This window comes from Oryx dammah, unplaced genomic scaffold (genome assembly GCF_014754425.2).
Source record: "Oryx dammah isolate SB20612 unplaced genomic scaffold, SCBI_Odam_1.1 HiC_scaffold_16, whole genome shotgun sequence".
NCBI lineage: Eukaryota > Metazoa > Chordata > Mammalia > Artiodactyla > Bovidae > Oryx > Oryx dammah.
In genome coordinates this window covers 12,459,933-12,474,863 of record NW_024070200.1, presented here as the reverse complement: position 1 = coordinate 12,474,863, position 14,931 = coordinate 12,459,933, and the positions used below count along the sequence as shown (strand labels likewise).

Sequence of the window (14,931 nt, the reverse complement as noted above, 5' to 3'; positions counted from 1 at the left end):
CCCCACAAGGACCAGCTCAGAGGTCACTGGCTGGGCATACACTGTCTGTCTGTGGCTCTGCCACTAATTTTCTGTGAGGTTTTGGCAGTTCATTAACCTTCATAGGACTTGGTTTTCCTCTTTATAAACAGTTAACCAAGTGAGATTTATCTCGGGAATGCAAGGTTGGTTCAACACGTGAAAAACAATAAGACGCTGTATTATTAGAATAAAGGCCAAAAATTACACAATCATCTCAACAGACACAGAAAAAGCATTGGTCAAAATCCAACACCCTTTCTTAATGGGGGAAAAAACACTCAAACTAGGAATAGCGTGAGTTTCCTCAATCTGATAAAGGGCATTTACAAAAACCCCCAAATTCATGTCATATTTAGTAGTGAAAGATGGAAAACTTTCCCCCTAAGATTAGAAACAAGACACCTCTTACCTCTTCTATTCAGCTTTGTGCTGGAGGTTCCATCCAGGGTAAATAGGCAAGAAAAAACAAAAAGCATTCAATTTGGAAAGGAGGAAGTAAAAGTGTGTTCATAGATGACATGATCTTATATACAGAAAATCCTGGGGAATCTACCAAAAAACAAAAAACAACCATTAGAATTAATAGACTTGCAGGCTCCAAAGTCAATATACAAAATTCAACTCTATTTCTATACATTAACAATATGAAAAAGGAATGTAAGAAACTTCATTTATAATGCAATCAAAAAGCAATAAAGGGAGGTACTTAGGGATAAATTTAACAAAAATAGAACAAGACTTGTACACTGAAAACTATAAAACATTATTGAAATAAATGAAAGATCTAAATAAATGGAAAAACATCCTAAGTTTATGGTTGAAGGATTTAAACTTTTTAAGGTGGCAATAGTCCTCAAATTGATCTATAGATTTCATGCAATTATTGTGAAAATCCATGCTAGGTTTTTTTGGGGGCTTTTTTGGTTTTTTTTGCAGAAAGTGACAAGCTGATCCTAAAATTCACATGGAAATACAGGGGACCCAGAATAGCCAAAACAATCTTGAACAAAACTGAAAGACTTCCTGACTTCAAAACTTATTACAAAGAACTAGTCATCAAGACTGCCTGATAGTGGCTTGGGACAGAAATATAGCTCGATGAAATAGAACTGAGAGTCCAGAAATATGCCCAGATGTTGCAGGAGATGCAGGAGACAGGTGTTCAAACCCTGAGTTGGGAAGATCCCCTGGAGGAGGAAATGGCAATCCACTCTGGTATTCTTGCTTAAAATATCCCATGGACAGAGAAGCCTGGCAGGTTACAGTCATGGGGTCACAAAGAGTTGGATGCAACTGAGCATTAAAAGAAAAAGAACTTTAAGATCAATAATTCTTGGTAAGGGTGCCAAAAAAATTCAGTGGGAGAAGGAATAGTCTTCCCAACAAATTGTGCTAGGAAAACCAGATAGCCATATTTTTTAAAAAAAGAAATTGGACCCTTAATTCACACCACATATAAAACTTAATATGAGACAGACTTCAGTAGCTAAAAATATGAAACTCTTAGAAAACAGGTGTATATATTTGTGACCATGGTTTCTTATATATATCAATAGCAGAAGTAGCCAAAAAAAGAAAATTAAAGAGACTTCATCAAAATTAAAACCTTATGGGATTTATGGGATCTATGAAGTAGGTCAAAAAACTCCTGGAATGGGAGAAAAATATTTGTAAATTATATTTCTGATAGGGATCTAGTATCTGAAATATACAGTTCTATATACAGAACTGTAGAACTCTTAGAACTCAACAGTAAAGAGACAACCCAGCCTTTAAAATGGGCAAAGGATTTGAGTCAACAGTTCTCCCAAGATTTATAAATAGCCAATAAATCCATGACAGATACTCAGCATTATTAGTCATCAGGGGAACGCAAACCAAAACCACGGTGTGATACCACTCATCACTCAGTAGAATGGCTATAATTAAGAGAGACAACACTAATGTATTGGCAAGGATGTGGGTATATTGGAAACCTCATATACTGCTGATGGGAATGTAAAATGGTGCAGCATCTTGGAAACCAGGCTGGAAGGCTTTCAGAAGTTTAAAAGTAAAGTCGTTGCTGCTATTCAGTCACTCAGTTGTGTCCTAACTCTTGGCCACCGACTGGACTGCAGCATGCCAGGCTTCCCTGTCCCCCCATAGTTTGCTCAAACTCATGTCCATACTGCACCATACTGTGTGGTGCATCAATTCTAGTTGTAATTCCTAGTTACATATGCCAGAGGAATGAAAACATATGTCCACTGAAAAACTTGCACATACATATTCGTAAGAGCATTATTCATAGTAGCTTAAAAGTAGAAATAATCCAAATATCCAAGTGATGAACAGGTTAAACAAAATATAATATATTCATATAATGGAATATTATTTGGCCATAAAAGGGAATGAGACACTGTTCATGCTACAACATGAATGAACTTTGAAAACATTCTGCTAAGTGAAAGAAGCCAGGCATGAAAGGCCACACACTATGATTCCAGGTATATAGAATGTCCAGAATAGGCAGATCTACAGAGACAGGGTAGATCACCCATAGAGCTTGAGAGGAAGATAAATGGGGAATATTGGTAACAGGGAGGGGGTTTCTTTTCAGGGTCCTGAAAATCTTCTGGAATTATATAGCCTGAAGGAAATGGCAACCAACTCCAGTATTCTTGCCTGGAAAATCCCCTGGATGGAGGAGCCTGGTAGGCTACAAACAGCCCATGGGGTCGCAAAGAGTCGGACGCGACTGAACGATTTCACTTTCACTTTCTAATATACTAAAACCACCTAATCATATACTTTAAAAGTGGTGAATTTTATATCTTTATTATCTCAGTTTTTAAATGGAGTCCATCTAGAATGGTGTTTCTCAAGCTGGATAAGCAGCATCAGTAGCACCAGGGAACTTGTTACAAATGCAAATTCTCGAACTACCTCCCCCACCAACTCCACAGCTGCCCAATCATTAGCTCCAGGGGATTCTGATTTCTATTCCAGTTTGAGAACCACTGGTCTTAGACCTATGCTTTTGTGTAAACACTCCTAGTTTAGGGCCCATGAATATCTACTTCACCCAATAGCACACACCCCCTCATACCACAAGTTAACCACTCTAGGTAGTTAATTGTCCACATTATTTTGTTTGAAGTTTTTCATTAGCAACTGCATCTGTTCTTCATTTTTTGTACCAGTATGATTAGCCATCTGTTTTGTTAGAGTTCATTTGTAAAGATTTTTTTCACATAATTAAATTGTGATTTCCTGCTTCAAAAAAGAAATCTAAGAGAGAAAGAAACACCAGCAGCTCTTCTTTCTCTTGCTTATGTTTGCACATCAAAGTCCACAGTGAGCGTCTCTCAGATGTCCTTGACATTGCATTTGAAGGATGGCAGTTGGCAGTGGGTGGGAGGGTCTCACTGTCAGAGGAGTGTCCCTCAGGATAAACATTGTCACCCTGTAGAGCCCCAAACTCTTATTGCTTTGCCCCATAAATTAGTCTAGGCTAGATGTTACAGAAATCCAACTCAGGTTGGTTTAAGCCAAAGGACCCACAGTGGCAGATTCAATGGGAGAATCTACCTTCAGGCAAGGCTTGACATTGGGCTCAAGTGGTTACAAGACTGTGTGTGTCTCAGCAAGGCTTTCCCCTGCACTAGCTTCATCCTCAGGTAGCTGGCAAAGATGACCACCAGCTGTCTAGGTTTATATCCCATTGGTTAACCAAGTGTACATACAAGTGGTGCCTCTGGCTGACTAAGGATTGCATTGGGCTGCATGTAACAGAAAATTTAAGTGACAAAGACTTCACCTCAAGGGGATTGTTTTTAATCACATAATACATCCTGAGATTAGGGAGTCTTGTAGCTCTGTTATACCATCGATGTTCCATTTCTATTCCTCCATCCTTAGCAGGTAACTTTTGTCTTCAAGTTTGCCAAGTGGCTCCTGTGGCTTGTATATTCATGTTCCAGGCAGGAACAAGGGGGAAGAACAAAGGACAAGAGGTGTGTCAATAAACGGTCTCTTCTTATCAGGAAGATAGTCACATTTCTGGAAACCCCACCACATAGACATCTACTTACATCTCATTGTCCAGAACTGTTCCATGGCTACTCCTTCCTGCCAAGAAGCCTAGGAAATTAAGGTTTTTAGCTGGGAACCTACTGTCCAAAGCAAAATAAGGTTCTGTTAATAAGGAGGAAGGGATAATGGATATTACAGACAGAGATTCTCAGCAAAATCCATACAGAGGTCTCTAAATGGGTTATCCACTCAAGCCCAAACCTATGTAAGCCACTCAATGGCAAGGGTTGTTGACTTGTCCCCTGGCAGATTCTCAGAACCTAGAAAAGCACCAGCACAGAGAATGAACACACTAAGTATTTATGGAATGCATGATTAGCCAAGCTTGACTCGCACACCCCACCCATAGAGCTAGGAAGTAGAGTCAGCCCTCCAAGCCATGTGAATGATGTGGCATGAAGGGTTGGTTCCCTAAAAAAATATTAGCTTGCTGTTACCAGTAAAGGGGAATGGATGCTGGGCAGACAAGAATAATACATGCCCAGCACAACCGAGCATTGCTTCGGCTAGCCAGTTCTTAGAGATAGCAAACTACGCATCCAGAACTACACTTTTCATATGCAGACTAACCAAGCCTGAGCCCAGTATTCTGAATCACCGGCCTCCATCTGGCTCTCACATACCAGGAGGCTCTGTTCCCTGGTGCTGATCAACCAGGGTCCCATCTGGCTCTCTCACTGCAGGAAGCTCTATTCCCTTACCCTGATCACCCATGGTCAAGTACCAGATAACTGGAGACAGACCTGTCCCCAAGAACCTCCTGAGATTGTTCAAACGAGCCAATCCTAAGCCTGCTCACCCTGCCTTGCATTTGCTCCTGGAAACCACAGTAATCATTTCCGTGTTTGGTGTCTTACAATGCCTGATTAAACAATGTAGACGCTGAAGACCAGTGGAAGATGGGGGTAGGGGGTGGGGGGAAGGGGCACAGCATGGTCACTGTGAATGTTTTCCACACTTGGACCATGACCCACAGTGATAATTGAATTACGCACACACACACACACATACATGGATATCTATAAAAAGGAAACAGAAGTCTTCTGAATAATATTTAACTCACTATATACCATAGCTATAATACTTTTTTCTTTTTAGGGGAATACTAGATGCCACCCACTTAATTGATTTCACAATCCCATCCACTAATGAATCTCATCCAACAGTTGAAAAAAGCCATAGAACAGGTCAAATGGAGCATTGTCTCTTAGTAAACAATTGTGGGCCTTGAGGCTTGCTAGCTGAGTGGGGCCAGATCAGATGTCCAAACCAGATGTGAAATCCATACTAGGCAAACTGACATCAGATGCAGTTTGGTGCCTGTGAAAATAAATTATCCTTCTGCTGTGGCATGTATATGTACCTGCAAAGTCACTCCTAAGCCTGTAAGTGTCCAGGTTTACAATTCCCCAAAGTAAATCCTTCCCTTATATGCAGGGTTTTAGGTCATTTATGGGGATGCCCTCCTTCTCTGGCAGCCTGGATGAGTTGGGATGTGGGTTGAAATTTTGTACAAACTAATCAGGAAAACTTTCTTCTGTTTGTACAAGGATTACAAAATACAGAAAGGTGTATGTAGAGGAAGATCTGGGAAGACAGATGTTTTTCTAGGTGTAGCATCTAGAATGAATTTGCTGATTTCTAGCTAACCGTATTTTCCTGATTCATAAACAGGCTGGGTGTTTTTTCTTAGCAAATACGATTTTAGTGACTTAGGAAGATTCGGCACAGGTGTTCAGAGCTAAAACTGCTATTGTCAGCCTACTCTGCAATTTCTTTTTTATTGAGCTATAATTTATCAACCATAAAATTCATAACTTACAAAGTATACAAGTCAATGTTTTTTTTTCAGTATATTCACAAAGTTGCACAACATCACCACCATATAATTTTTTAATTGTTTATTTGGTTTTGGCTATACTGGGTGTTCCCTGCTGCATGGGCCCCGCATTGGCAGACAGATTCCTATCCACTGTACCACCCAGGAAAGTCCTCTTTCGTTTCATACAGTGTCTTATAGGTTCATCCATGCATGTAGTATCAATGCTTCATTCCTTCTTATGCACGAAAAACATTCCATTGATTTATATGCTACATTTTGTTTATCCATTTATAACCTCATGGTTATTTGGGTGGTTTCCTCTTTGGGGCTGTTACGAAAGATACTGCTATATATATTTGAGTACAGATTTTTGTGGGACGTATTGAGGAATTGCCTACTGTTCCTGACTCCAACTTCCAAAATAGTGTTGAATAAAAGTTCTAAGAGCAGACATCCTCATCTTGTTGAAGGTTTTCAGCCTTTCACCATTAAATGTGATGTGAAGTGTCAACTGTTTGTAGGTGCCCTTTATCAAGCTAAGGAAATTCTTTTCTAATCCTAGTTTGCTAAGTGTTTTATCATAAAAGAGTGTTGGATTTTGTATCAGTTGAGAGGATTGTGCTTTTTCATTCATTATTCTGTTAATGTGGTTTATGATTGAATTTCATATGTCAAACCAACCTTACATTCCTGGGATAAATTCTACTTGGTACTGGTGTATAATTCTTTTTATGTGTTGCTGGATTTAGTTTGCCAGAATTTTAAGAATTTTTGCATCTATATTCATAAGGGATATTGGTATGTACTTTTGTTTTCTCTTGATATCTGGCTTTGGTATCAGGGTACCACTGGCTTCATAGAGCAAATTGGGAAGTGTTCTCTCTTTCTTTATCTTTTGGAAGACTTTGCAAAGGACTCATGCTAATTCTTCTTTAAACACTTGGCGGAAGTACCCATGAAACCATCTGGTCCTGGCTTTACCTTAAGGGAAGTTTCCTGATTACTATTTCAGTTTCTCGTTATGTGTCTATTCAGGTTTTCTCTTTCTTTTTGAGTCAGTTTGTTTCTGTCTTTGTGGAATGTTTTTTTTCTGTTTCACCAAGTTTACCTAATTTTTTGGCACACAGTTGTTCATAGTGTTCCTTAATAATTCTTTTTATTTCTGTAAGATTCATAGTGGAATCCCTCTTTAATTCCTGATTTTAGTAATTTGAGTCTTCTCTCTTTTTTTCTTGGTCACCCTATCTAAAGATTTGTCAATTGTGTTATCTTTTTAAGAACCAATTTTTCATTTAATTGGTTCTAGGATTTTTTCCTATTTCACATACTTCTGCTTCAATCTTGATTATTTCCTTTCTTCTTTTTTTGGACTTAATTGGGTTTTTTTGTTTGTTTGTTTCTTAAGGTGTAAAGTTAGGTCATTGATTTGCATCCTTTCCTCTTTTTTAATATAAGAATTTATAGCTATAAATCTCTCTCTAAGCACTGATTTCACTGCATTCCATATGTTTTGGTGTGTTCTCTTTTCATTTTCATTCATCTCAAAGTATTTTCTAATTTCCCTTATTATTTCTTCTTTGAACCATTGGTCATTTAGGAGTCTGTTATTTAATATCTACGTATTTGTAAATGTTCCAGTTTTCCTTCTGTTATTAATTTCTAATTTCTTTCCAATGTGGAAAGGTTGTAGAATAAACATTACATGATTTAAATCCTTCTAAGCCTTTGACTGTGTGGCTCACAATAAACTGTGGAAAATTCTGAAAGAGATGGGAATACCAGACCACCTGACCTGCCTCTTGAGAAACCTGTATGCAGGTCAGGAAGCAACAGTTAGAACTGGATATGGAACAACAGACTGGTTCCAAATAGGAAAAGGAGTATGTCAAGCCTGTATATTGTCACCCTGCTTATTTAACTTATATGCAGAGTACATCATGAGAAACGCTGGGCTGGAAGAAGCACAAGCTGGAATCAAGATTGCCAGAAGAAATATCAATAATCTCAGATATGCAGATGACACCACCCTTATGGCAGAAAGTGAAGAGGAGCTAAAAAGCCTCTTGATGAAAGTGAAAGAGGAGAGTGAAAAAGTTGGCTTAAAGTTCAACATTCAGAAAACGAAGATCATGGCATCTGGTCCCATCTCTTCATGGGAAATGGATGGGGAAACAGTGGAAACAGTATCAGACTTCATTTGGGGGGCTCCAAAATCACTGCAGATGGTGATTGCAGCCATGAAATTAAAAGACGCTTTCTCCTTGGAAGAAAAGTTATGACCAACCTAGATAGCATATTGAAAAGCAGAAACATTGCTTTGCCAACAAAGGTCCGTCTAGTCAAGGCTATGGTTTTTCTAGTGGTCATGTATGGATGTGAGAGTTGGACTGTGAAGAAAGCTGAGGACCGAAGAATTGATGCTTTTGCATTGTGGTGTTGGAGAAGACTCTTGAGAGTCCCTTGGACTGCAAGGAGATCCAGCCAGTCCATTCTGAAGGAGATCAGCCCTGGGATTTCTTTGGAAGGAATGATGCTAAAGCTGAAACTCCAGTACTTTGGCCACCTCATGTGAAGAGTTGACTCATTGGAAAAGACTCTGATGCTGGGGGGGAATTGGGGGCGGGAGGAGAAGGGGACGACAGAGGATGAGATGGCTGGATGGCATCACTGACTCGATGGACTGAGTCTGAGTGAACTCCGGGAGTTGGTGATGGACAGGGAGGCCTGGCGTGCTGCGATTCACGGGGTCGCAAAGAGTTGGACACGACTGAGCGACTGAACTGAACGTGAAGTAATAATAAGAAATCAGGTTCTTTCCCATTCCCATGGCTGTTTGTTGTTGCTTTACTATTGTTGTTGCTTGTTGGGTGACTTTTCTAATTCTGTAAAATCTATATTGTTTGCTGTGTGACCCCTGAAGTATCTGCTAATGTTTACACAGAGATTTCTTTAGATGCCTGGCTCAAAACAAGTCTCCTTCTCTTTGCTGGGTTCTGTGTGTGTTTGGGGCAGGCCTTTAACACTCCGTCAGGCAGTTTACAACTCCACCTTAGCCTTTTACTTCTTGTTTTCTCAGAGTCTCAATGTTAGGCAGAAGTGAAAGATGAAGGTGTTCTCAAGTCTTTCCTGCATGCTCAGTTGCCCAGCCCTATCTAACTCTTTACGACCACGTAGACTGGGGCCTACCAGACTCCTCTGACCATGGGATTATCCTGGCAAGAATACTGGAACGGATTTCTCCTCCAAAGGATATTCCTGACCCAGAATCAAATCTGCATCTCCTGTGGCTCCTACATGAACAGCTAGAATCTTTACCACTGAGCCATCTGGGAAGCCAAGTCTTTCCTAAGAATGCAAATAACACTGGGAACAACCCTTTGCCTGTTATGAACCTTCGGTATTCCTAGAACTACCTGGGAGCTTTTCCAAGTCCTCTAGGGATATCTCATTCCCAGTTTTTCCTTCTAAGCTTTTTCATTAACCTATTGTTTGTCCAGCTGTTTTCCATCACCGCAGGCAGCACAGTTTTCAACAATTGTCTCTGATTGTTTTCAACAAATGCCCTCAAGGAAAAGTCTGTTCATACTGGGTGAGCTCTGATTCAGGTAAAATAAAGACGCCTTGAAAGTAGGGTCTTCCAGGAAACAAGCAGACAGGTCAGATAATGCCAGTCCTCTGGGAACAGACTTGGAAAGATCTCTAATCCTGTCCTTCCCCCTCTGGTGGATGCCAGGCTACTGGTTTTTCAAGACTGCTCCAAAGCTGATGAAAGAAAATGAAAACAAGTTAGAACTCTATAAAGTTCACTGTTCTTAGTTTTACCCAGATTATTTTCTTAAATAAACACTCCCTGGATGGCTACAAGGCTTTGGTTAATTTCCAGAGTTCTAAAACAAGTTGACTTAGACTATTTTTGCTAATGTTTTCATTGCTTTTATGGAGGAGAGAATTTACAGAGGCACTTCCTCCACCAAATCATTGGCATTACCCACAAACCTGCTTTGAGCATGCATGTGCTCAAAATACCCAGTGGCTTATTAAGGATAAGCCACTTATTAAGGATAATTACACTATGCTTGTACTCAGTGGCCACTTTTCCTCAGTTAAATTGTGTGTGGATTCCCTTGGTAGGGGTCAGTGAGGTCATACCTGTCAGCTGAATACCACATTTTAGTTTTGCATCTGCCACTGATTGAGTATATGACCTTGGAGCAAATGAGCTAAGATTTCTAGAGCACCTTCGTTGCCAAGTTCTTTGTGCTGGGTGTTTTATATACATTGTATCATGTCATTTTTGCAACAACCCAGAAAGTGATAATGTTTCCTTTTAACAGATGAAGAAACTACTAAAATGCAAAATGCTTAGCGTTATGCCTGCTCCGCATAGCAAATATTCCCCGCATCAACTATTGTGTTGTCGCTTACATCTGTTATTATCGGAGGAGGAAGTGGAGTTGAGGGGTTGCTCAAGGTCATTTGAATTCCAACCGCACTTTGACTCCAAGGCCTATTCATATTCAACATCCCATTCCAGCTGCCCTGTACAAATTTGTTCCAGCTCTGGGTCTCATTTTCCTCACCCTGTCAAATGAAGGATTTGGACTGACAGTGGTTATTCAGTCAACAAACACTCAACTGTTTTGCTGAGATCACTTCCAGGTTGACGATACGGAGGTGTGTCATTCTGCGAAGTCTGCTGCTGGGAGTCATAGTCGTAGCATCTTCTTGTTTGGCATGAAAAGGTAAACGTGCAGGTAGAGTGGCAGGTGCGTAACCTACTGTTTCTCGCCCTTCTGGCTCCACCCCATCCCTCTGCAGAGGCAAGAGGGGACAAGGTCAAGTGGGTGTTCACCTGGCCGCTCATCTTCCTCCTGTGCGTCACCATCCCCAACTGCAGCAAGCCCCGCTGGGAGAAGTTCTTCATGCTCACCTTTGTCATCGCCACGCTCTGGATCGCTGTCTTCTCCTACCTGATGGTGTGGCTGGTGAGTGGCGGGGGAGGGGGTGGACCGTGCGGACAGCCCCTGCCCAGCGCCTGCCAGAGGTGGGAGAGCTGGGATCAAGAGTGACCACAGGCACTGCTGGATCGATCACCTTCAGCAACTCCCCCACCTTGAAAGACCTTGGCTTATTTCTCAGCAGGAAGGGGCTTCAGCAGAGTCATGTGAAGCTGTGCTGTGTATCGGGGATACCCAGATAGACACGGCATGGTCCACAGTGTCCATGGGAGGGAAGGTTACCTTCACATGGACAGCCTGGAACATGCCACCCTGGTGTGATGGGAAGCGGAATGTGGCAGGGATGGCAGACACTGTCTAGAAAGAGCTCTGGAGGGCTAATCACTAGGCCCCCTTCCTTTTCAGCATCCGTAGAGGAATGTGATGGAGACTGGAGTTGGAGGGAGACAAACACCAGGCGGCCCTTTCCATGGCCCCTGCCCAGGGGTGTTCTTCCCACCTTCCTATGTCCAGGCACAGATATAAACTTTAGGTAAACTGTTCTAGTCCTCACAGCAACCCAATGGGGTAAGCAGTTTTATTGTGCCCATTTCACAGAGGAGGAACCTGAGGCCTAGAGATTGAGTCATTTGTCCGGTTAGTTAGGCAGTTAACAACTATTGCACAACTAGTTACACAATTACTGAATTCTAGAGTTGGGATTAGAACCTGGGTATTGATCCTCAGAGTCTAGGATCTCAACCACTTGCCTGAATGGCCTCTCAGTTTGTTCTTAGAATCTTCAGGCAGAGAGGCTTTGGCCTAGCCCCTCTGGCCCCCCATGACTGCTCCCTGGGCAAACCTTTCACGGGCTAGGTGGGGCCAAACAGGAGCCCCCTTCTTCTGACTGTATATCATCTTGTGGGGTTCCCCCTCTTCCTTTCACCCACCTGGGGAGCCCGTGAACAGCGAGAGAAGCAGGTGCAGAACCTCTGCGTTTCTATTCTGAAGTTCACCTGCAAGCCACTCACACCTCAGTAGTATCCATGCAGCCATTTCACTCTCCTCCTACCAGCCGATGCCACCTAACTCACAGGGCCAAGGTGTGTGTTGGCCTCAGAGGCACAAGGGCAACATTCTCTTAACCCAAGAGGAACAATTTGGTGGGAGAAGAAGAGCTGTGGGGTCTCATGGGACTGGCTGTGGATCCTGGTTCTCCCCACTGGAGCCAGGAAACCTGGACAGGTGACTCAGCTTCCATGACCTACTGTTGTCCCCTCTGCAAAACGGACATAATCGCCACTGTCTGCAGGTTATTGGGAAAGGAAAGGGTTCTGTTCAGGCATCAGGTGTGAGCTAGCAACATAGCACATTGATCATAACTGTAAATATCAGCCATGTTCACCATGAGATGTAGCTGACACTGCTTCCAAGCTTGTTCAGATAGAGGTTTAAATCCCCATAGATGCCAAGGTGTGTGTGTGTTTTCTTATGTAGAAAAGAAGTTGGAAACAGCTACTAACAGACTCCCCACCCCCCTCCCCGAAAAGGATGACAGTCAAAGATGTTGTTCAGTCACTGAGTTGTGTCCAGCTCTTTCTGACCCCATGGACTTTAGCACTCCAGACTTCCCTATCCTTCACTATCTCCCGGAGTTTGCTCAAATTCATATCCATTGTGTTGGTGGTGCTATCTAACCATCTCATCCTCTGCCGCCCTCCTCTCCTTTTGCCTTCAGCCTTTCCCAGCATCAGGGTCTTTTCCAATGAGTCATCCCTTGGCATCGAGTAGCCAAAGTATTGAAGCTTCAGCATCAGCTCTTCCAATGAATATTCAGCCTTGATGTCCTTTAGGACTGATTGGTTTGATCTCCCTCCAGTCCGAGAGACTCTCAAGAGTCTTCTCCAACACCACAATTGGAAAGCATCAATTCTTCAGCACTCAGCCTGCTTTAGGGCCCAACTCTCACATCCGAACATGACTACCGAGTAGGGTTAAAGGCCAGCCCATGCTTACATTTGATAAAAGGATCCAGCAATTTATTTTACTAAAGTGCATTCCACAAACAATATTGCAAGTGAAAAAAGTATTTCATGACATTTGAGTGGGTGTGAGAGTTAGGGAAGATCAAATTAATGAATGTGTGAAATTTTTTCTTCTTTTTAATTAATGAAAACAACAGTATTATAAAATCGGTTCTACTAATTAGCTGTGACGTAGGACATTGAATAACATTCCCATCCCCCTCGCCTTGTCTTACAAACCCCATTCCTGCTTCTGAAAAGAGAGTCTTGGCAGTGGCTTGGCCAGAATCATAGGAACCACCTTGTTGCGGCACTCTTACCTGTGATTTGGAACTTCAGCTGGCCTCAGTTTTGGGTAATTGAGTGGTTTCCACAGTAGAAAGTGGTAAAGACGACAGTGCCACGTTAGCCTGATTTCTGTGAAAGCAAGATGTGCCAGGGGCCAGGCGCTTACTTTCCTCATGGGGGCGCCAGGGAGCACTGAAGTCTCACCTGCTCATCTTTTACCCCCACCATCCTTCACATCTCTCACCCCTAAGGCTTTGGGGAAAACGATTCTTGATTGTCAGTATCCAAAGGGAGGGAATCTCAAAAATAAGTCATCTGATGCCGCACCTTCGCCAAACTGGAGAGACTGAGGACCAAAGAGGAGGTGTGACTCCAACAAAGTCAGGTGGATCATCAGCCCAGCTCTGGACTTGGCTCTGCTTCCCTTTCTGAAACCTCAGCATCAGGAGTTCAGAGGGCCCCAGGCTGGAGTCCAAGGATAAGCCATACTCAGGTAGCATCTCTGGTCCTGAATGCTTGGAGTGTGTTCAAGTGTTAGTCACTCAGTCATGTCCACCTCTTTGTGACCCCATGGACGATAGCCTGCCAGGCTCCTCTGCCCATGGAATTCTCCAAGCAAGAATACTGGAGTGGGTTGCCATTGTGTGTACACACACAGAGCCTTCCTTCTGTCCTTCCACCCTCCAGCTTCTTATCCAGGTAGTCCAGTGATATAAGGAAAGGAAAACAAGGGAAGCATCTTCATTATTGCCAGAATACCCCAGGCTCCTATACTTATGACATCTGGTATCACTCATTAAGAACATGTCAGCCATGCCAGGCTGTGCTTGAGGAGACCTCCCTCTTGGTCACTGTGGGTTAAGCACTGATGCCTCAGCTCTGTGGCTTTGTGTCCTCAGTCTTTCTCCTTGCACAGCCCAGAGCAGGCCAGTCAGTGCACGCACTGCCCGATTCCTGGCGCTGCTGAACTGAGCACTGTCTTTGGAGGGTCGAGCATCTCCAAACCCATCTACAAGCTTTGTCCTAGGAGGCATATGGTTTTAGTCCACAAGCTCTGGCTTCATTCCAGGCCTAAGCTCTGCCCTTGGAAAGCACACTTCATCTGGGCTAATCACTCACATTTTCTGTGCCCCCATAGATTGCAAGATGAGTGATTGAAAGTGAAGGGAAACACACATCTATGAATGTCTCACGCAGCCCATGCACTGTCACCTCATCTTTTCTCTTAATCCACATTTAAAAGCCCATTTCACAGATGAGGGAACTGAGGCTCAGAGAAGTAAACTAGCTTACCCAAACATTTGCTGGGACTGGAGCCATCAGCTGAGATGTGAACAACCCTGAAAGATCCTGCTGCTCACATTTTCTAGATGGGGAGGTGAGCCGTCTAAGGGGTGTTTTGAGTGAGCTTGTCCAGGTGCTTCTAGGGCTTTCCATTCAGCTGCTGCTCACCATTTCCCGAGTGTCAGGCATTTATTAGAGGAGTTATGTGACCATTCTTCAAGATCCTTAAAAGCCTGTGTATCCTTCAATACAGTGATTCTATTTCTTGGAACTTTTCCTAAGGATATAATAGCAAGATGAGAACCCAGAGATGTTCACACAAGACAAAATGATGTTCCAGAGGGAGGATATATATGTACTTATGTATGTGTACTTTATATATATATATATAAAACACACGCATCATACACTCACAGCTGATCTGCATTGTTGAATGACAAAAACCAACACAACTTTGTAAAGCAGTTATCATCCAATT

The 14,931-nt window shown here is 42.5% G+C and overlaps 1 protein-coding gene across 2 annotated transcripts in view; it reads left to right on the top strand.

Annotated features, from left to right (window-relative positions):
- The window catches only part of SLC24A4 (solute carrier family 24 member 4), a 182,071-nt gene that overhangs the window by 158,153 nt on the left and 8,987 nt on the right, over nucleotides 1–14,931 (top strand). For both annotated transcript variants that reach the window (XM_040256615.1, XM_040256614.1), the window contains exon 13: nucleotides 10,739–10,905. In XM_040256615.1, coding sequence (XP_040112549.1) covers nucleotides 10,739–10,905 — 167 coding nt within the window. The remainder of the gene's footprint in view (nucleotides 1–10,738; nucleotides 10,906–14,931) is intronic.